Source organism: Bemisia tabaci, chromosome 4, assembly GCF_918797505.1.
Source record: "Bemisia tabaci chromosome 4, PGI_BMITA_v3".
In the NCBI taxonomy this organism is placed as follows: Eukaryota; Metazoa; Arthropoda; class Insecta; order Hemiptera; family Aleyrodidae; genus Bemisia; species Bemisia tabaci.
The window spans coordinates 9,333,081-9,357,049 of NC_092796.1; the positions used below are offsets into that span (position 1 = coordinate 9,333,081).

Genomic DNA, 23,969 nt, shown 5'->3' on the forward strand with positions numbered 1-23,969 from the left:
TTATGATTATTTTTTTTCAGTGCTCCTTTCTCATAACTTCTATATGGTATTACAAGGAAATTGTATTGAGATTCTTTTTATATGAATACGTATAGTAGATTACAGGTCCAACATATTTTTCTAGTCGTAGAATCAATGTGCCTTTTGTGATAACAAATAGTTCAGCCTGACAAATGGACTGCATTTTGCAATTTGGAACTATAAATTCTGGCTCATCTGAAAAAACACTCGTGTGCTTAGGGAAACTAATGGCACATACGTTGTTTTTAAACCGGACCAGAATTTATAGTTTCAAATTGAAAAATGCAGTCCAAATAGTACTACATTACTCTTGTGAAGTAGATTGGGAACCCACTATGATCATTGTGTAAGCAACGATTCTTTTTCTCCATTACATAGCTTCCTCTCACCTTTGTTATCAGTTCACCAGCAAAATGTATAGTAAATGGGTGATCGTCACAGATAATATGGGTGCCATAAACGTTCTTGGGTTGATTTGTAAAGCACTCAAAACTGAAGCAAAAATCTGAACAAAGAGCTTGGAAAAGTACTCGGATCCGATGTAGGATCGTTGATCTTGCATCCTCTTGAGCAAACGGTCGTGTAAGAGTGTATTTACACTAATGAAGCGCACATTGCATTCAAATTTTAATTTCATCCACATCGGAAAAGTTCGCGTAGGCATGAACGGGGAGGAGGCATGATTTAACGGCCAGGCTCAGGGCGGTGAACTGCATTCAAAAATCACGAACTTGTTTAGGACGCGTCTCCGTGCATTGAGCCCGGCTCTAAATTTAACAAGATCGTTAGAAAGGCACGCTCGTTATTTCGAGCGAGACTCAGAGGATTGTTCAGCACTATGTTCGCAGGTCGTGGTGGCTGAAACTCGCGCTGTTCCATTTGAACCGGTTAGTTTGAAAACGACTCAACTCGTTTCGGTTCGGACGAAAATTGTGTAGGAGGAAAGAAATGAAAAATACTCGGGAAAATCAGGGATTTTTTACAGAAACCACGCAATGTTGTTATTGCAACGTTTCATGCTGCGATATTCCGTTTCCAAAAACCTTGATCGGTGGCGCAGTACAAGCTTTATCCAAATTTTGCGGTAAGGAGCGAATTTTAGAAATTGTTATGCTATTGGATTATTTAAGGAATTTTTATTGTTAAATTAATTGGATTTTACTGCTTAAACTTTGGTCGGCTGTATCGGTTGTGCACACTCAGTAAGAAAAAGTAACCAAAAGTTAGTGTTAATATGGGAAGTAAAACTCAAAGTAACACTAACTGTTGGTTTTTTTTTTTTTTTTTTCGTGTTAGTTTTCTCAGTGTCAAATCGACCAAATCTGTATGTTGAAGCGACCGAAGTTTTATACTGAAAATCTGTGATCTCGTTAAGAATAGGCGCTAGCCGAAAGGATCAAACCTGGATCGCATCGGTGACAATCCGATGCATCAGTCACTCGCAAGGCACAACCTCTGAGTAACAGGGAGGAAAGCAAACATTCAAAAGTTAAATATTTTTCTCGATTGTTAATAAACTTAATTCTAATCAATATAAAAATAAAAATTGATGAGCTTATCATTACGTACCTTAGTTCCGCGGGACACTTTTTTCATGCGCTGATGTCCCACAGTAACTTACGGTTTAGGTCAATTTAACAATGAATTGTGTGGCGCAACGAAGTTCTGTGAGTTGATGTCACGCAAAAAAAAAAAAAGTTCCACGAAGTAACACAGAGTAACACTAAACACGGCGATTTTTAAGTGTGCAGCAAACTCATCTTATTGTAGAAAAGATTCAACGGAAATTTCTTCTCATGTGTCTGAAAGTTGATTCTGTGTCGTTTTCTCTATACATCAGACTATCTGACTATCAGAAACAATGCGATGTGTACGATTATCTCACAAGAAATAGAAATAAGCTATGTGTGTTGAGAAGTGGGAATACATTTTCTCGAAAATCCTTTTTATGTACAGGCATGAAACTTTTTAACAAAGTGAGGGATCGCGAGTCACGTGATTTGATCGGCCGAACGGTCGTTTTTGCGCCCTTAGGAGCCTCCAGAATCACGAAATGCACATCATCCACACAAAAACTCACGTAAAAGTCACAAGAGAGGGATCGCGATTCAAGTGATTCGATCGGCCGAACGGTCGTTTTTGCGCCCTTAGGAGCCTCCAGAATCACGAAATGCACATCATCCACACAAAAACTCACGTAAAAGTCACAAGAGAGGGATCGCGATTCAAGTGATTCGATCGGCCGAACGGTCGTTTTTGCGCCTTTAGGGGCCTCCAGAATCACGAAATGCACATCATCCACACAAAAACTCACGTAAAAGTCACAAGAGAGGGATCGCGATTCAAGTGATTCGATCGGCCGAACGGTCGTTTTTGCGCCCTTAGGAGCCTCCAGAATCACGAAATGCACATCATCCACACAAAAACTCACGTAAAAGTCACAAGAGAGGGATCGCGATTCAAGTGATTCGATCGGCCGAACGGTCGTTTTTGCGCCCTTAGGAGCCTCCAGAATCACGAAATGCACATCATCCACACAAAAACTCACGTAAAAGTCACAAGAGAGGGATCGCGATTCAAGTGATTCGATCGGCCGAACGGTCGTTTTTGCGCCCTTAGGAGCCTCCAGAATCACGAAATGCACATCATCCACACAAAAACTCACGTAAAAGTCACAAGAGAGGGATCGCGATTCAAGTGATTCGATCGGCCGAACGGTCGTTTTTGCGCCTTTAGGGGCCTCCAGAATCACGAAATGCACATCATCCACACAAAAACTCACGTAAAAGTCACAAGAGAGGGATCGCGATTCAAGTGATTCGATCGGCCGAACGGTCGTTTTTGCGCCTTTAGGGGCCTCCAGAATCACGAAATGCACATCATCCACACAAAAACTCACGTAAAAGTCACAAGAGAGGGATCGCGATTCAAGTGATTCGATCGGCCGAACGGTCGTTTTTGCGCCCTTAGGAGCCTCCAGAATCACGAAATGCACATCATCCACACAAAAACTCACGTAAAAGTCACAAGAGAGGGATCGCGATTCAAGTGATTCGATCGGCCGAACGGTCGTTTTTGCGCCTTTAGGGGCCTCCAGAATCACGAAATGCACATCATCCACACAAAAACTCACGTAAAAGTCACAAGAGAGGGATCGCGATTCAAGTGATTCGATCGGCCGAACGGTCGTTTTTGCGCCCTTAGGAGCCTCCAGAATCACGAAATGCACATCATTTGCACAAAAACTTGCCCAAAAGTCACAAGAATTACCTTATGAAATTTTAAAATGTACAACAATTAGCAGTTTCAAGCACCACCTATTTGAATTCCTTGTATGTACTCAAATGTATCTATGATACTTAAGTCAGTAGTTTCTATAATTTTTTATCTCATGTTTTTTCCCACCTATTTTATGTTTCTATGCCTATCTATAGTTTTAATCTTAAACCATTGTAATTGTATCCCAACACTTTATGTGTTTTATTCGATGCAATTAATATCTTGAACCTTGAGATTTTCTCTCTAGTCTGATTTTAATTTTTTTTTTTTTTTTTTTTTTTTTTTTTTTTTTTTTTTTTTAATGACGTTTTTGATTTTAGAATATCTTCCAGAGGCTCTATTGTTTCATCCGTGAGAAAAGGAGCCAATCCTGCTTCAAGGATGCGTCGACCGTCGAGTGACACTCTCATCAACTAATTCGTTCTTACGTGACGTAATTCCCGACTTGATCCGTCTCCATCTCTCACCGCTTGAGATTATTACGTGATTCAAGAACTTCCCGAAGGCTTCGAGTTTTATTTTCTCGTATTCTTTTTTATTTGGAAGCATCCTAAGTTCGGAACGTGGCGTAAAAGACGTGCTTAATGAGCACGTGCGGCGATGCTGCTAAAATGTGAGCGTAAATTCGTAATTTCCACAATTCTCAAGAAAGGACAGCAGGACTATGTCGACCCAAATGTGTAACAACGTTCTAGGATGACTGTCAATTGAACGCATTTCTGTCAAACAGAACTATGTGCATTAAGACTTGAGACCTCAGACCCATGAGAATATATGCATAACAGGGCTCACCTTATAATGCACATAGTTCCGTTTCGCAGAAATACATCCAATTGGACGTATTTATGCTAAATGGAACTGTGTGGAAGTGGGAAGATGGGGTGTGCTCGTTAGTGGTCGGGCCATAAGAATGAATGGGAAATATAAAGCGCCAGTGACGTCAGCGGCAACGACGAGAGAAACGACGATCGGGAAGGCGGTCTTTAACTCATGAGCACTGTCCACAATGGTCTTGTCACATGCCTGCGGCTCACGAGTTGGCGCTCAGTTCCTTTTGATTTAATTGAAAATCCCGCTTTTCCATTTTCCCAAAAGGATCTATATCCACTTTTACATTGTTTCTTATCGCTTCCACGAGCACACCCAATCTTTCCACTTCCACATAGTTCCTTTTAGCACAAATACGGCCAGGAAGGTAGTATTCATTTGTTTTCTACATGAACTTAAAAATCTAAATATCATTTGCTAATCTTTCATCTGCTATCACTGAACTTCTACTTCGGCAGCATCATATGTATTAATGCATTATTGAGCTACACATTCTACCAGATCTTGATTAAGTCAGAATGGTAACCGCCCCAAAAACCAGCCTGTAATTTATTAACTAATCATTTTTTTAACATTTTTTAATGTTTCCAATTTCATAATAATCGATAGTATAAGTACGATGACATGCGAATGACGTAGCAAGTTTTGGTATTACAAATAGTGTGAAAATTGAAGGCGCTGAGGCCCTCTTTAGGACAAAGTCTGGATGCAACTATTCGTGTTCGTGGGATGTCCGTATTGCATACACACTAACTTGCAGGCGTTCTAACTTCGTAATTTCGCAATCGTTCAGGACAACGTCTGGATGCAACTATTTTTGTTCGAGGGATGTCCCTATTGCATACACACTAACTTGCAGGCGTTCTGGCTTTCTAAGTCACAACGCAAAGTATGGTCCCAATTACTCATGATAAGGCAATGTCTGCATCGCAAGTGCAAACATCCACAAACAAACTCTGGATTTCATATGAATTTTCGGGAGAGTATCGCTGTAATGCAGCGTCACTAAATCGTCACCTTCCGGCCAAAGTATAACAAGCGTCATGCGACGTTACAAAATTTTTCAGCCATTTTTTTTTACAGAGAAATTGTTGATTGAGTCTGTTCGAAAATTTCACTGAATTTTTTCGGCAGCACAAAGAAAATTTAGAGAACTTTTCGGACATCTCCGTCGAAAAATGTCTCTATAAAAAAATATAGCAGCGGAAATTTTGAAACGTTACATGTCGCTTGTAAAGATCTTAGAGTAATGAACGTATCAGGATGGAAGGAAAAGACCATGGACAGAACAGGATGGAGGCGCGTTGTCTTGGAGGCCAAAGCCCACCCCGGGCTGTAGCGCCAGTAGTAAGTAAGTAAGTAAGTAACATGTCGCTTGTGATGCTTCGGCCGGGAGGTGACGAAATAGCACTATTTTATTGAAACGCCACAGAAACGTTCTGATCGATGACACCACGTGAAGAAATGGGCGTATTTCTATCAAACAGATTTATGTGCAGGTGAGAAAGATGGAGTGTGCTCGTCAGTTCTCTTGCCGTAAGAGTGAATGAGAATAACAAGGCGCCGGTGACGTCAACGGAGATGGATGCCGTCGTCGAGACTCCGTGTTGTCTGCATTAACTCATGAGCCCTGTCCACAACGCTCTCGTGCCATACCCGCGGCTCATGTATCCCGCATTCAGTTGGCAGCACATAGTTCTGTTTGCTCAATTTAAAATCCCGCTTTTCCAATTCTTCAAAAGAGATCACGCCCACTTTTACATTGTTTCTTATCCAGCTTTCTAGAGCACACCTCATATTTCTCACCTGCACATAGATCTATCTGATAGAAATACGTTCAAATGTATTTAATAAACTTTCTAACCTTGTTTTTAGGTGAGAGGTGGTTGATGCGGCACTGGAGAAGGACAGAAGCACCTAGCTGTGTGGTGAGGTTTGTGAAACCGACCGGGTCCTCGAAATACGGTGGAACTTCGTGCGGATCCATCGCTGACGGGACGCCTTTTGTCGTCGATTCCTTCTCAAGCTGGTTCATGTTCACGCCCGAGTTTCCGTAGACATCGATATCTAAAACAAAAAATCGTGTTTCTAAGTACCATCGTCAAAGAGATAACCATAGATTGGAAATTAAAAGCGTCACGGTATATGTGTCCTCATCAAACTTTCATTCAGATTGCGTCAAACAGATTCAAAAGCCAACGGTCAACTCTTGAAAGAGAGAAGATCGTTTCATTCGAGTCAGTGAATTTAATTATGCAAAATCACGATGGTTTAAGTGGTGCATTGGTCTCTGTGTGGTTTGAAAAAAAAAATACGTTAACTGCTACTGCGAAATTGTCTACGCAATTTTTAAAAGGAAGCTGTTCCCACGGCTAAGCGCAGTGAATTATACATTGTGCGCCATACTGGTTGCCTGGTGACTGCCTCGCAAATAAAAATGTTGTAAGAAGCACTTGAGCATTGCCTAATTTCTTCAGGCTGCGAAATATGACATTTTTGAATAATTTTTGAGGTTTCCTCTTCGGATTCTTGAGAGAACTTTCTGCACAATTTAATGTATTAATTTTGAAAATTTAAAATAATAAGTACGCATAATGTGCTGGTTACACGCTCAAATTCCCATCAATTTCCGATCAAATGGTGACTGGTGCGCACCATCTACCATCAAATTTCTGCGGCCTGCAAAAATTTGATGGTAGATGGTGGAACTGTGAGGCTCATCCCTCATCTGATTTCCAAAAAACCGTGCTCATTTCATGCTTATTTCAATCAACACGCTGTTTTAATTAATTTTACTCATCAATCTAGATAACTATCGACCGCCATCTTGGTCATCATTTTGATTGGAATTTGACGGAATTTGATCGTGTAACCAGGCCATAACACATCTGTATAGACGCGCTGCCGAACGTATTGTTCTAACGGATGATGCTACTTTCTCCAGGCGCTCTCGGGAAGAAAAAAACATAATTCAAGCAACGAGAACTGTTCCAGCCTCTCGACTAGGCTGTGAGGGCCGAACTCTTTACGGAGACATACTGTGAAGTAATTTAGAGCGGAGGGAACTGCGACATTTATCGTAAATTCGGTTCACCAAAAATCCAGCCGACGGAAGATATATTCCCGCCCAAAACCGAGCACCGTCCGCGGCGCCAGGGGAGGTGAGGGGATTGAGGGGAGTGTTGGCGCAGTCTCGTGGTCTCAGATGCGCAATAAATGGAATTGGTTCCGAGGGCGAAACCAGCATGAAAACAAAATCTGAGTCAAATTTAATTTTTTCAACCGAGGATGCCAAGTGGGTAGCACAGCGAGAAGGAACTAACTCTCTTGAGGAATAAGATTTTACATCGCAGTATGACAATAATGAAACGAAATATTTGTAAAGAGAAAGGTAGAGAATTGCACAGTTCCAAACCTACATTTAGAATACAAAATGAGCTTTGTTTCTTAATTTGTTAATGTATTTTTTCTCTTTCTTTCCTTTTTTTGTACGATCGGAAATAATTACACAAAATTAAGAAATAATCTCCTTATTTCTAATCTTATAGCTACTTTACGTTCAATCGATTTACAGGTTTTCTTATAGAAGGCGTGTGGTGAACACCACTACAATTGGACTGCATTTTGCAATTTGGACCTATAAATTCTGGCTCAGCTGAAAAAACACTTACGTGCATAGGGAAACTAATGGCACATACGTTGTTTTTAAACCGGACCGGAATTTATAGTTCCTAATTGCAAAATATAGTCCAATTATAGTAATTGTTTCTTCTTTTATTCATTATTAAACCTGATTTTTCATGAAAGTAGAGGCACGCTTGTTTTAAATTTTGCCAAAGCACAACCTGCTTTGTATTTTTTAAAAGAACATTTTAAGCATCAATACTTCAATTCGAATGCTTGTAAGATTAACAGAGCTTAGATAATGTCAAGGGTGAAACTATCTACAACATCATGGATGTGTACAGTAGTGCGCAATTCAACAATTCAAGTTCTTTTTAGGCCGGTTCTCGCTATGGTTAAGAAAGAAAGTCACCCGCGACGCAGGTTATAGGACATTCCGTCAACGATTTTTTGTCCGCGCACCTGTTTTTTCCAGTAATTTACGTCCACGCGTTTTTTCGGCACGGGAGTTTTGGTCCACGTGCCAGTTAAGACCCAAAGTTAATTGGCCCACATGTAAATACAAACGACAATTGCTCACGACGTTTTTGGATGAAAATATATAATGTCTTGGAAGAATGAGGGTTTACTTGTTTTTTTGTTTTGTCTGTTTGGTCCAACGGAGAATAACATATAGTTGAGAGTTTTGGTAAAAATGGGGGAGCGTCAATTCCATGAGACAAAATTTACTAAAACTCTCTACACCTATTTGGTGTAACAGGACTTAATTATCTTTCAAGAAATTCCCACCTTGTTATACCTGAACCGGGTAAACCTCTATATTTGCCTCAGCTAAAGGTTCTTAGATTTTTCTTGTGTACGATAAGTATCTTGATTTATTTTGCGAAGAAAGATCTGTACTTTTAAAGGATGCCTGTCATTCTTAATACGTTCAATCTCGTATAACACTGTGCAACACCTCTGTTGTGAAATAGTTGCTTCAGGCGCCGCCGCACGGCGGGGTGCTGCCAGCGCGAGAGGCTTACTAGCGCCTACAAACCTGAGTGGATACTTCAAGCATTGTGCAACGCCTGGAGTATCCACTTAGGTTTGTAGGCGCCAGTGAGCCTCTCGCGCTGTCAGCACACCGCTCCACTCTGTTAGGCTTTAATATTTAGCGTTTTTTAACTCATGATTTTGAAATGTTAGCACACTCTGCATTGATTATTCTCATTTAAATTGATGGTAAAAAAATATGTATCAATTTATCACAGGAGGATAATAGGATAATGTGTGTTTTTTAAATATTGGTGTTTTTTAAATATTTCTGAGAGGCAATTGCAGCAGTCGAATGCTCATACTGCATTTTTGTATCGATAAAATCAATATTGGAAGAAATTTACAGGAAAATATGCCTCAGCCGTTAATATCTTAAGTTTCACACATCATAAGGATTAATGAAAAACAACCGAACATTTCCATCCATATATTTCTTTCAGACCAGAGACCGAGTCCGGCTGAGAACCTACAACGTTCTAAAATCGAGTTATGTGTTTCTAAGATTTTTCGTCGATTTTTATAATCGCAACATCGATTATGAAAGACCAAAAAAATTGTATCCTGATTTGCAACTTTGCAAAGCTGTCGTCATCTTTTCTTTATTTAAGAGGAAACTAATGAACGATAAGTTTCAAGAGTTAAAACCCATTTATCCTGTCTGGAATATTTTGCAACTTAGGGATAGGTAAAAAAGATTTTATATTTATACCCACACCCTGAACACGCGTACTGCTATACTAAGGAAGAACGCCGTATAAGCTTTCTGATGTTGCCAAATTTCATTTGACAAATCACGGATTTTCAGGGAAAGCGAATGTTTTTCTTTTGATTTTTCAGGGAATTTTGTTCGTAATTTGATCTGAGGTTTCCGAAAATTACAAGGAAAAATATACATGTCTTTTGTTTAAAAATATACATTTTATAAGATGAGATTTGGCAACATTTGAATGTTCATACGGCGTTTTTCCTTAGCACGGCAACGTAGCACTCCTTCACTTTTCGAAAACAAACCGATCCGCCACGAATACTCTGATAATCCCGGATCCAGTGGCGTGGCGTGTTTTGCGATATATCGATTGATCTTCCATTTAAACCTATGGAAAAGGATCGATAAACAGGGTGTTCGCAGTGAACACCTTAATAATCGATTCTTCACCATAGGTTTAAACGGCATAACAATCGATACATCGCAATTCACGCCACGCCACTGCCCCGATAGTGAAAGGAGAAAAGGGAGAGCCGCGGCATTAATTTAAATGTCACGAGAGTCCGGTTTACAATAGGAAAAACTTTCCGGGCTCAATGGCCTGGACATCGGGACGGAAAGTTTCAACCCTGACCGCCAACGACTCGGCGCCCGAAACCACTTACGTCCCATATAAACCCCCACGCAGATACGAGGTTTCTGTTCGTGCGAGTGCGCCAACCCTGACCGCGACGCTCCGCATCACACTGAAATCTAAAACCACGTATGCCTCGAAAATAATCCCACGCAAGCGCGCGGTTTCTGCACGGGGAAGCCGCAATACTGTGAGAATCGGAACCTGTCGACGAAGTTGGCGCCTGGGGCACCTTCAAAAGCGTCGCGAGTAAAAAGAACACTTCGCGGACGCGCTTTTTGCGGAATCTCCACCGAGTTCTTTGACGGCGCCTCCCTCCAGGACAAGCGTTCTCGGTCACAACCGCGTAAGTGCACGGCATTTCCGTCGGGATTCCGCGCGGTTGTTGCTTAGGACCGAGGCGCCGCGGGCGTATAAATATGCAAATTAATTATGAGTCGTGTAAGCCGCGAGTCGTATCAACTTCAACGCAACCCGATTCTCCGCTCTGCATTAGTTAAAATAGCAATTAAACTCTGTTAGTCTTTCCCCGTTTAATTCCTCCCTTATTTATACCGAAACTTTTGTTTGTCGCTTTTTTTCCCTTTTGGGGATTTTTCGCGGGGACTCCTCTCCGTTCCTCGGTCTGTAATTGGCCCGGGATAGTGCGCATTGTTAACTTTGTCGCCTCCCCCTCCCCGTTTTCACCCACGTGTTGAAAAGAGTGCCGCGCTGGGTGACTCGCTCGCTCCTTGCGCCGTTTTCTTTGTCAACTTTTGAATTGATAAAAATAACGAAATCCGAGAGAAGATCCCGGGTGCTAAGTAGCTTCTCCGCGATTCGAGTTTGTAACTTCGCGATTGTTTGCATTACATTTTGCGAGGAGTTGTCGTGCAAAAATTCGCCTACTTCGTGTTGACTCTCCTTTCGATGAGGTAAACAAGGTCCTGAGAGTCGGAAAAATAAATTTTAGATCTAATTGTAAGCGCGTGTGATAGGTAAGAGTCAGATCTAAGGCCGTGTGAATTGGGTAGAAAATTAATGTGAGATAAATATTAAAGTTTAAAGGGATCATCGCGGCAAACTTTTGCGCAAAAAACACGAACAAATTCCACACAACGATCTTCTGAAAGCATTTCTAAAGTGGAAAACAAGAAATCGCCCGAATCCAGGAAAAGCTTTGATGGAGTTTGCTGGTACTGTCTTCTTCACTGAGAACGAGTCATTTCTGACGTTTACATCTTTACTGACAAAGCAAACTGCAATTGCACACATCGCATACAAATGGATTTTCCTGTCATCCCATACTGCAAATTCGGCCATTTTTCATAACACCTCTATCTCCGGAGTCGAAAACTGCTTTTTTGGTACGCCACCAGTGTTCGAAACTCACAGGCATCAACGCGCCAAATGCCCTTTAAAAATTGGTCATGGCGTCTAAAAAATGAAGGCTCTGCGCCAACGTGACTCTTAAAAAGGGTGCCTCCCCTCCCCCCCCCCCCAAAAAAAAACCCCTATTTTTTCTGTTTGGTGATTTTTCGAAAGTTACAAGTTACAGCTGCTAGTTCCGTAACCTAAACATCTTGCGTCTGACTTTTCACAAAATGCGCCGTGATATATAGGCGAAAAGTCAATGTGGCCCCTAAAAATCTTTAATGCCCTCTAAAAATTGAGCGTGATGAGCCACATGGCTACTGAAATTCTAAGGTGAGTTTCGAACACTGTACGCCACGTTTTCATCGCAGGAGCTTTACCGCCCAGTTTTGCGAGGATCTTATAAATCCGAGCTGAAATATCAAAATAGAGACCTTTATCATGCAAATTGGAACAATTTTTCAGACGGACGAGCACCGACCAGTTCCCCTCATTTGGACCACCACACGTGGTAACGGCTTTAAAGGCAAAACGGCGGGCGCATTGAAATTTCGCTCACAATGCGCTGGAGCTTCTCCGATGCTTGATGAGCTATTCGGGCCGCAACAAACGTTTGACGGGCAATCACTTCCGCGGAATCCGATCAACCCGCCGGAATCCCGAATGCGAGTCACGCCCGCACCGCACGCGGCCTACAAGTATCATCCGTCAAGCAACACGCCTCTCGGACAAGCGTACTCGTCATTTTAATGAATTTTTTCGCTGGGTTTCCGCTTGAATTCCTGACAGTGGCGTAGCGTGTTACGATATATCGATTGCTCCGTAATTTAAACCTATGTAAAAGTATCGATAAATAGGGTGTTCGCAACGAACACCTTGATAATCGATTCTTTACCATAGCTTCAAATGGGGAAGTATCGAAAATCGATCATTTACGCCTCGTTACTGATTTCTGAATTTAGCTCCGGAGCGGTGAGTGCCCGTATTTCAAGTCAGGCCGCGGCTTCGGCTCAGCAGAATAATGCCGTGCTAAGTAAGAACGCCGTATGAGACACCAGGCGTTGCCTAAGTTCCTTTGAAAAATCACGAATTCTCAGGAACATTCGTGAAGATTTCTCTTCCGATTTTTCAGAGGATTTCGCTCATAATTCGATCTAAAGAGTCTGAAAATTTCGAGGATTAACACTCATAGCTATCTTCAAAAGTAAGTATTTTCTGGGAGGAAATTTGGCAACATTCGAATGCTCATACGGCATTTTTACTTAACACGGCAGAACAGCGCGCTGTTCAGTATTACCGTTGCATAATTCCTCGGATTGACTTTTGGTTTTCTCTTCTTCCGATTTTGACGATGAATCGGTCAAAGAGCAAACCGGGTGGTTAGGTGCTTAAAATGCAATTCGTGTGAAGGGGCACTGCTCTACGCACTTTTTGATACATTTCTGACCGTCTGTGTGGGAAAGGTACGTGCTCTAAGGAGGCAAAATTTTCAGTGGAGCGATTTTTGCGCAATTGGATTGAAAATCGGAGGGTGACATTTCTTTGGAACATGCTCCTGTGGTGTCGTAAACAATGATTTGCAAGCTTTTCGGTTCATTTTTGGTCCAACTTACATGCGGTAAATTTTTTTACGGCTGTATCCGCACCTCAAGAGCCAGGCAGCTGAAGCCAAGATTTTCGGTCCAGGCTGATAAACTTCAATGAAACTGCCGAAAACTCGAGAAATTTTTCCGATCTCTTAAGCATTTATTGTCAAATTGACCTGGATTCAAAAATCTTGGCTCCAGCTGCTGACCTTTTTGAGATGTAGATATTGCAGCAAAATATTTAACTTTATAAGGTGTAAAGCTTTATTTAACCCTCCAAATCCATATTCTGAACATAAACGATATGTATTTTATGTAGAATTTTCTCAAAATACGTTTTGTCAGCTGCAGACTTAAAAGAACCATAACTCTGCTTCGATTTCACGATTTTGGTTATTTTTTTGACACAGAATTTTTGCCAAACAACCGCGTGAGATCTAGTTTCATTCGCTGAATTTTGAGATTCTCAGGATCTCAGTCCACAAAAATTCAAGCCAAAACCAACAGTTTTTAGGGACATAAGTGCCTTTACCCGCAGACGGTCAAATTTTTAAATATACCGACCGAAAAACGAATTTTTTTAAGAATTAATATGAATAAAAAGGACGAGTATTTTTTTTATTTCAAGGAAAGCACTTTTGCAGTAGAATGGCACAGCAAACCATGGTAAAAATTGGCAGTAGAATCTGTGTTCCAAAATACCTTAGACCTACAGCCGACTGCTAAACGTTACTAATTACGGATGCTCGGACTTAGTGAGTTTTTGGACTACCGTTCTCTTTTTGGGCCGTAATATCTTGACTTATTTTGCGAGGAAAGCTCCGTACTTTTGAAGGATGCCTGCCATTCCTACTATGTTAGAGTGCCTTCAATTTCGTATGATACTGTGCAATACCTCTGGTGTGAAATAGTTGCTTCAAGTGCCGCTAAACTCGCATTGGCGCCTACAAACCTAACAGGGATACTTCACGCATTGCGCAATGCGCGAAGTATCCCTGTTAGGTTTGTAGGCGCCAGTGCGCCGCCGCTCCGCTTTGTGTTATAGGCTCTAATATTTAATCTCGTGGAGTCAGCGTGGTTTAACTCATGACTTTGAAATTTTTGCACACTCTGTATGGACTATTCTCATTTTAATTGATGAAAAAAAAATATGTTTTAAAGGAAAATATAATGTGCGTTTTGTAAATATTATGGTGATTCCGTACAAACTTAAGGATTTACAGAGCACACGAATTTCTACACAATTTCTTATAGCCTTTTATAGCCGATGGCGAAAAAGCAACAGCCAGGCGATAAAGTGTAAAGCTCGGTGACAGGAACTATAGCCCGGCTGTTTAATTTCTTATCGCTTCGTGTAGGCTACACGAGCGTAGTGTGTAGCCCGGCCGTATGATTTTTCCACTTTCTACAGCCAGCTATATGATTTTCTATCGCCTTCTTCAGTTGGCTATAAGAACTCCTATGGTATTTTGAAACGTAGCTCCTATCGCCAATTTTTACCAGGGAAAGAGCTCATGGAAAAGCTTATTAAATCATATAAGTTTAATATATTAAAATTTATGAAAACCAACAAATAAAAAACCAAGAAAAATATTCTTTAAAATTCAACTCTAGCTTCTAGAATATCAATATACCTGAGATGTTGAAATCATCACGCCCAGAAAACAAGTATTACAATTATCAGAATATTTAGAACTCTTTGTTCAATTATCACATCATATGCCATGTGATGAGTTTCACTGAAAATGACTCACACATCATTTGCTGTATATGTAAGTTTAGTCAGGCTATGATTTAATTTCAGGGTAAGGTTATACCAGTTTTCTCGGGAAAAGACAATCCGCGAATGTTTTTCCCGATATCGCTCTTCACTGTCCTTCTTCTTTGAATCTCGATTGCACAAATAAAGCCTTACATTACTGCAATTTTTTGGTGATACACGGCGCAGAACTAACTCTGGTAGGGGCAATAACTCACAACGCATTGCCTTTAGCGCGGCTGAAATGGAGGTGCTGCACTAAAAGTGCGCTTAACTACGCCATCAAGAAAATGCAGCAATTAATAGGAACATTCCGACTCTTAAAATGTTGTAGGGAGCCATAAAATAGTACACTCTTTGGCTAAAGGTGTTTTTCTCCCTTTTCAAGAGCGGTTATTTCTATTTTACTTATCTATTTATTTTATTTATTTTTTTGAAATAAAAATTGCGATTTAAATCAACGAATCGACGTGTTTGCTCGTTAAGATTGAGGTATACCCACCACACACGGGTGGTGATCATAAGAAAATCAAGTATCTAGATGAGAGGGATTGTAGAGTTCTCGTCAAATTTTTGATTTTGCGAAGGATGAAAACTTATCGACAGGATTTTTCAAAAGAAGACAAAGTAACACTTTCAATAAAATTCAGCTCGACAAAATTTCAAGCTCTCCGACAAGGAAATCAGCCGTTAAAATTTCACAATCTGCAAGTAACAATGTTACCACAATGTAAGAATGTAACAATTTTGGGGTACGAAATTCGTATCCCAAAATTTGGTATGACAGTATTCAACATCAATTCTAATGTTTGATGGAGCTTGGACTTAAATCCTTCGAAGTTCGTTTGATTCTTCTGCTATATGCTGCTCAATTTTCTGGAAATTTTCACGGATTTTCATTTATTTTTTAGGACGGTGAACGGAAATAGTTATTATTTTTCCTTTTAATGAATATTACAATCGCGAAAATTTTGAAACGATGCAGTGGAAAGTATTTTCCAACATTTTAGATCGAGATGACGTTTGCATACTCGGAAAAACTATGTTGTGGAAACAGCTCATTTACCAAAGCCGAATAGAATCAAGTTAGCAAAGCGTCTAACCCCATCGGCGGATGTACCATGTAAACAAGTTGTTAACTCTTCATTTAAACCTACAGAAATGAATCAATTTCGGGGGATCAGGTGTTCCGTTAAAAATCGATTATTCCGCACAAGTTTCAAGCGAGAAAAGCCGGTGCTCCCGACGTAGTAGATCCGCTTCTGACACGTACAGTATGTCCCACCGATATATTGTGTAAATTTATGAACCATCTGTTTTTATCTATAATATTACTTTTTCAGCGCAAATCGACATCATTATTTAGTCTTAATCGGTTCAGACAAAGAGGAAGAGCAGTGTTGAGGATGCACAGAACAACGCTCATTATATTTATCAGTTTTATTCGAATTTTTTGTTTTGTTTAGTTCTGTTTCGTTCTGTTCGAGTGATAATTTAATAAAGCACAATTACGCAGACTTTTTCCGACAAAAGTTTTCGAGTCCCATTACCGAGAGTCGGGATTTTTTGTTTGTTTATTTTTCGTAAACGTGACAGCCTGGAAGGAGAGTCAATGAATAAACAAACTTTGGAACTGGGATCTAGGAAGACATCGGGGCTGTAAGTTCGGAAAAGCAATTTAGATGGCGCTGAGGGCAGGAGGAAAGTTTTATCGGGAGGGGCTTCAGTTGAATGATGGAGTAATTTAAATGGGTTTTTGATAAAGCGCGGAATTAAGAGATTTCGAACGGGAATATTTCGGATTCGGGCGACTTTTTACGGCGTGCGTCAGCCACTTTTTGGGGATCCGCCGGTCCAAGTTCCATCAGATATTGCCGGCGTGCAGCCCTGATATTTAAAACTTTGAACCACTCCGCGGTGGAGGATTACCGGGTCAGACCGCACGCCAGCGTGTTCGGCTGTTTAAAATGTTCCGCCCGATGGCACGGATCCAAAACCACGCATCTTTAAAATTTCCTCGCTTCTTTAATGAGGAAATTATAAAATTCTCTCATTGAAGAATGCTTGAATTTAGTCCGCCGCGCGCCGCTTGTAACGCTGTTTAGGCCGCACGTCAAGTCAGCGCGCGGGGATACATTGCGGCAAAGCTAAGGGATCCACCTTAAATATGCGTCTCTTTGCATCTGTTTTTATAGACCTCTTTCTCAATATTTCGATACTGAACTGACCTGAGTCTATCAATTTTCGGCTGAAGCCGTCCAGCTTGAGACTTTAAAGGTCGTATTAATATAGTCGTTCCAAAATCAGCTCCTTTCTTTAGAAATCTCCATATAGTTTAAATTGCGATTAAATATTTCAGAAATCGTCGCCTACCTGACATAAGGGCGTAACTACATTCTGCAATGAACCTTGTCATCCATAAAATTCAACGTTTTTCCGGGCTTATCTCAGTATGTAGTTACGCCCTTATGTCAGCCAAGCAACGAAATGATGAATTACGTAACACTTCTCTGATCCCCTCCTTAATTTTCAAAAAAAAGGGCGAGATTTTCAATTTTTTTTTCACGTTTTCAAAATGTTTCCTCCTCTGCTCGGATTTGTTACATAAAGCTTGGCTAGACCCCCCTCCTCCCATGTAACGCACGGTAACGCTGGCTCAAAACCCCCTCCCTCCTAAGTCTGTTACGTAATACTTGAACGTTACATTAAGCCTGTCTCACACTATCAAAGCTAGCCATCAAATTATCAAGGTCAGGTGCTGTGATTGGCTTATTCGATGACTTGGACTAATCTCAGCACTTGACCGTGACATTTTGATGGAGTATTTTGATAGTGTGACACAGGCTATAGGGCCTCCTAAGGAAAGGAGTATTTAAAGAAACCAAGCACCACCTGCTACCTAAAGCAGGCATATGTATAGGACCCTCTAAGTTCATTTCAAACTATACATGTACATCATTTTCTGCATAAGACTTTGATGAGGTGACACGTCTTGCGGTTCTGTAATTCTAACCTTGTCTAGTATAGTCCATTACCGTAGCAGAGCGTGGAAGGAGACGAACTCCTCGCATCCAGTTGTCGCTTATGGACCCGACATTTGTGAATCCTGTCTCTGGATTCGGTCGACGGATCGCATAGACATTGTCACATGACGAGCAACACGGACCGAAGTGTGGCGTTACGCACAGTAGACAGTGCTCCCTTCCCCTCTACCCCTCCCCCTCGGCCAAATAATGTGAGGGATTTGCCTTGTCTGCCACTGCTCCAATATTTGCCCGAATGTCAGTCATGCGAGCGGACGGAGCACGGAGATTTCCACGAATCCCGGTTGCCGAATGATCGGGACATTTTAGTTGATCTTGCTTTGTGGATTACAGACCACTAACATTACTGGTTATTATTCTGCCGTGCTAAGGAAAAACGCCGTATGAACATGCGAAAGTTGCCAAATTTTCTTCAATAAAGTGCTTATTTTTGAGGAAAGTTCTGAATATTTTTCCTTAAAATTTTTAGGGGCTTTAGATGAAATAGTGAAAAATATTATCTGAAAAATTGGAAGAAAAATATTCATGAGTTTACCAGGAAATTCGTCTTTTATCAAAGGGAACTTGGCAACGTCTGAAGGCTCATACGGCGTTCTTCCTTAGCACGGCAGTATTCCTGTACCTACCCTCGGTTTCAGTTTCGAAAATCGGTGAAAAGCGATGAAAACAAGAATGAGCATGACCATTCATGATTCAAATTCATGATTTGGACTGCATTTTGCTATTTAGAACTATAAATTCTGGCTCAACTGAAAAAACACTTATGTGCACAGGGAAACTAATGGCACATACGTTGTTTTTTAAATCGGGCCAGAATTCATACTCCCGTGCTAAGAAAGAACGCCGTATGAGCCTTCAGGCGCTGCCAAATTTCCTTTGATAAAACACGATCCTGATAAACATATGAATATTTTTCTTCCAATTTTTCATATAATTTTGTTCGCGATTTCACCTAAAGTTCCTGTAAATTTCAAGGAAAAATATTCATAAATTGTCTCAAGAATAAACGTTTTATCGAAGGAAATTAGGCAACTCTCGAATGTCCATACGGCGTTCTTCTTTAGCACGGCAGTGTGGTACATGTATTTTTTTAAAATGCGTATCCCAGTCCACGCAAACTGTACGTTCCGGAGCGTATTTCAGACATTCCTGACGAGCTTAACGTAATTTTCGGGCGATTACACTATCAATTGTCTCCTCATTCGGATGCAACTCCTGCGTGCAGTTCCTGGATGCAACAGACCCTTTCTCAATGCGGACGGGCAACCCTGATGGATGGGCATTTGTGCTGCAGCTGAGAGCATGAACTAAAGTGGTTCCGGGAATTCAGTCTGCGAGAGATCATCAGAGCCCCTGCCCCTGCAAACTGCGTCTGTTAACTGTTAACAGCGCACACTGCATCAGTAGCGCCTTGAGCCTCTCCGATGGCAAACAAAAAGTAAAAACAGAGCACAGGAATTACGAGTGATTTTAGACTTGACATTACATTGCTTTGACGTTAGTTGAATTTATTTTGATTTTTTAGCGAGGTACTGCTTGATGGCACCGATGTTTACGCCTATATTTCAATGCGCTGGTCCTGGTATACTGCCGTGCTAAGGAAAAACGTATGAACCATGGCGTACAACATGGCGGTACAAATCAGGCGTTGCCAAATTTTGATTTATAAAACACGAATTTCCCGGTAAACTTATGAATATTTTTCTTCCAATTTTTCAGTTAATGTTGTTCGCAATTTCACCTAAAGTTCCTGAAACTTTCAAGGAAAAATGTTCATAGCTTTTCCTTAAAAATGAACATTGTATTGAGAGAAATTTAGCAACTCTCGAATAATCATACGGCGTTCTTCCTTAGCAGTATACAACGCTGACGCACGCAGAGCGCCTTCAAATACTGTCGATACCACCCGGATATACACCAGAGCACGAATAGTTGTATTACTAAGTTTGTTGATACAATCTAAGTTTGTTACAAGGTATCATGAGCAAATAATCCATGACTTGCGCGGAAACTTATATTTTAGAATATCTTTTGTGATTTACGATCGAAACACATGTTTGCACCATAATGTTTATTAGTAATAATGTTTTAAAAAATCAACTATTCAATTACTTATTTTGACTCCCAGCTTCATCCTTTTATTTCCGTAAGTTAACCGTAAACAGAAATGTTTTGTCTATGTTCTAGGATTGGAAAATTCTTGACGAGGTGTTCCAAAACGATCAAATTTTATTTAGAAGTATTTCTGCCAAACGGAACTAAGTGCAGTTACACATGAGCCTCAAGACCCATAAGAATATATGCAGAACAGGGCTCACGCCATAATGCACATAGTTCTTTTCGGCAGAAATATGTCCATCCAATCCACCTTTTGAGCCTAATGGATTGTATTAATAGCACACCAATGCCACTACACCTAAATTCCGGGACGGATCCCATTTTGAGTCAATTCCTTCCAGAAAACCGATAGAATCCCTCTCAAAACGGTCAATGCAGGTAGATAGGACTCTACTTTAGGACGACGTCCATTTCTGACCAATATATTGTGGGCAAAATTTTGCAAAACTACTTCACACACTTAGGACGCAGCAAATCCGTTTAGAGGCTCAGTCGCTACCTCGATCGAAAACAGCGCGCATAAAAGTGCCTCTCGGGCTAAAACCTAAAACCTTTCGGGTAGTGCATACTTAAATGCAGGTCAGGGAGGAACTGGGGGGAGCTAAACTTGGGTTCCACTTTATTCTGACGCGTATGCTCAAGCGAAGAAAATGGAGGGATGCGCCCCGATCCCCAAAGCCGACGTAGTCGGTGCAACCCTCATTAAATCGCTTTCGGGACTATTTAATCGAGAGACGCGCCACTAACAGATTACACCCCCGCACTGGCGAGGGGCGGGCGGAGGAATTTGTGTCACCAAGTCGCGAATTGACGTTTCGGGAATTCGATGAATAATAACCGCAGAGGGACGATCGATGGAACCTGAACGGAATTTATTTTAACTATAAATTCAATTAGACGGATTCGTCGGGGTGTCGCGGCTGAAGGCGAGGTTGCCGTCAACTCGAAAATGTTATGTTTAAGTCGGAAGGGTCAAATCGGGGAGTGTTTTCTTTTATTGCTTTCGCTGAGAAAAATATGTTAGATTTCACGAAACTCTGACACAGTGATACAAGTACGGTAATTAACACTAGACTCTGTGGTGCGGCGTTTACCATATTACGGTAAGTATCACCAGAGTTCTGGTAAATACTACACCGAAAAAAGTGAGGTTTATTTAACATCCTGGTTGTATCCTGGCTTGCCGTCGTCAACTCAGAAATGTTATATTTAAATCGGAAGGGTCAAATCAAAGAGTGTTTTCTTTTATTGCTTTCACTGAGAAAAATATGTTAGATTTTACCAAACGCTTGCGATTGAGTTGGCAGTCCCGAATGTAAAGTTTACAGCAGAGGCAGTTAGGCCAGATACATGGCACGGATCACCAAATTTAGATCATTTTTGACATCCAGGGTGATACATCTTAATATTTTGATTTTTTCCAAAGGTCCTTTTCCTTAGCTGGAGGAAAACTGTGATCATTCGATTAGCTCTAATTGGATTGCACTTAGTAAAAAAGAACCAGCGCGATTGCAGTATTGTAAAAATGTTGCTTCTTTGTAATATTTTATCTAAAACATTTCTCAGAATAGCAAAAAAGTTTGCTTTCCATCAAAAAAATTGTTAATTTTAAAGGAAAATAATTGTGTAAATTTTAATACTGTACATATATGATTATCTTAAAAAGAAAAGAAGAGGTTGCATGATATTGAAAACACTGTAATTGTGCTGGTTCCTTTTTGCTAAATGCGATCCAATTTAGAATAATCCTCAGTAAGATAAAATTCTAGGTCGGGATGACAGTAATGAAAGTCCCGTATGAGGTTAGTCATACATTCTGGGGGCGACAAACTATAATTTTTTTCCGTTTAGACGTGGATAGAAACTCAAATGAACATTTGGAAACATTGCAACCATCATCTTCATTCTGACATTTTACGGTTTCAAAACAAAACTGAGCAGGGTATCAACTCCCTCGGTAGAACTTGAGTATCCAATTAAATTCCGCAACTTTTCATAGTAATTAAATTCGTTTAGATTTTAACGCTTTGTGGAAGTTATGAAAAAAACCAGCCAGTGCCAATTAAGATATAAAGAAAGGAGATACTTCATTTTTTTACACTTTACCATCTCATTCAAAGTATTTGCTCGGTCGGGACCCACGCTGCCGTGTTAAAGAAGAACGCCATATAAGCCTCCGGACAAAGCCAAATTTTCTTTGATAAAACGCGAATTTTTTGAAACCTCTTGAAAATTTTTCTTCCAATATTTTACAGAATTTCATCTGTAAATCGATCAAAGACGTCTGAAAATTTCGGAGAAAAATATGCATAATTTTCCTCCAAAATGTATACTCTATTTGAGGGAATTTGGCAACATTTTAATGTTTATACGGTGTTTTTCCTTGGCATGTTGGTGCGGGTGTATGCAACCCCATTCTTTTGAACCTGTACTTTTCATTCATATCGAGATGAAAATCTTATTCAGAAGCCTTTCCGCACCACGGATACGCGTCGTATGATCTTAAAAAGACCGGAGAGGAAGGAAATCAAGGTGGCAAGCTATTTCGAGATGAAGAAATATATTGGGTCTGTTTTGCATAACGCATGAGAAGAACAAGGGGACGCCGTGCCCTACCTCAACATCATATGCAAATCTCTCTCGATTGACCGATCAAAACGAGCGTTTGGTCAGTAGACAGAACAGCGGATTAAAGTTGAGGTTGCTGCGTCTCCTCAGCTCAGGATAAAATATTTCATATTTTCATCTTTTGTAGAGGTAGGTTCAAAAATTGCGGATTCGGAAGAGAAAAACTTGGCTTTGGCTGTAAGTATTGGTAGATAGATTAGATAGATATATAGACAGATAGATAGATAGATAGGTAGATAGATAGATAGATAGATAGATACATAGATAGATAGGTAGATAGATAGATAGATAGGTAGATAGATAGATAGATAGATAGATGGATAGATAGATAGATAGATAGATAGGTAGATAGATAGATAGATAGATAGATAGATAGATAGATAAATAGATAGAATAGATAGAATAGATAGATAGATAGATAGATAGATAGATAGATAGATAGATAGATAGATAGATAGATAGATAGATAGATAGATAGATAGATAGATTGATAGATAGAATTTATTGATGCATACAGCCTATTGTAAACAGCTCTGGCACAAGTCAAATTTACAATTTATACAACAATTACAACAATTTAAGCAAAATGAAATTACACAGGTTCCTCAAAAAATTCTTTTAGATTATAATAAGCTTTATTTTTTAGTTTTATTTTCAATTGGTTAAGGAGTATTTTGACGGAACTTTCCTTGTACACCCTGTTTGATATACCCATGCCCATACCCTGTTTTGACAACAAAAGAGGAGAAGGGGAGAGCGAAAGAGAGAAATGGAAGAGCAAACTAGACTTAATTTGATATTATCTAGAGGAGCGTATGGAATTGGAAATTTTAACGGGTGAACATTTAAGGGTAAATATTTTAAAGAGAAGAGGAGGGCGAAAGGGAATAGTAACGAAAACGAAGGAAATGAAGGTTATTTTCAGCTTCGGTGGCAAAAATTGAGTGGGAATATAGTTCCATTTTGTGCCTGAGAAAGAAAAACGTTCTTTCTTTTCTAACGCAGAACAATCGGATGAGTTTTACATGTGTCATGGGCGGAAAGGGAGTATTTTGTGGAAATAATCTTGATATTAGGAACAGGAAGGAATCTTTGATAGGCATGCAATACATATTAACCCATGTAATTTTGGCTGCTAAATCCGAAAATCACCTGTTTTTTCCAACATGCACAGATTCTCCGGACAATTTTTCAGGGAAAAATCGACCTAACTCAACAAACGGAGGCTATTTTCGGACTCATCGCTAAAAATGAACTCAGGAATTTGTAGTAAGGAGGCAAATTTAAAAAAGTTTTTTTTGTCGAACAGTCTTATCAGTTCTTGTGACACAGGATACAGCATAAAACATGG

At 40.3% G+C, this 23,969-nt stretch overlaps 1 protein-coding gene across 1 annotated transcript in view; it reads right to left on the reverse strand.

The window, feature by feature from the left end:
* The window catches only part of LOC109032891 (limbic system-associated membrane protein), a gene marked incomplete in the record, with an annotated part of 401,446 nt that overhangs the window by 43,130 nt on the left and 334,347 nt on the right, over positions 1–23,969 (reverse strand). Inside the window, 1 exon segment of the mRNA XM_072299275.1 lies at positions 5,993–6,195. Within this exon segment, the coding sequence (XP_072155376.1) occupies positions 5,993–6,195 (203 nt within the window).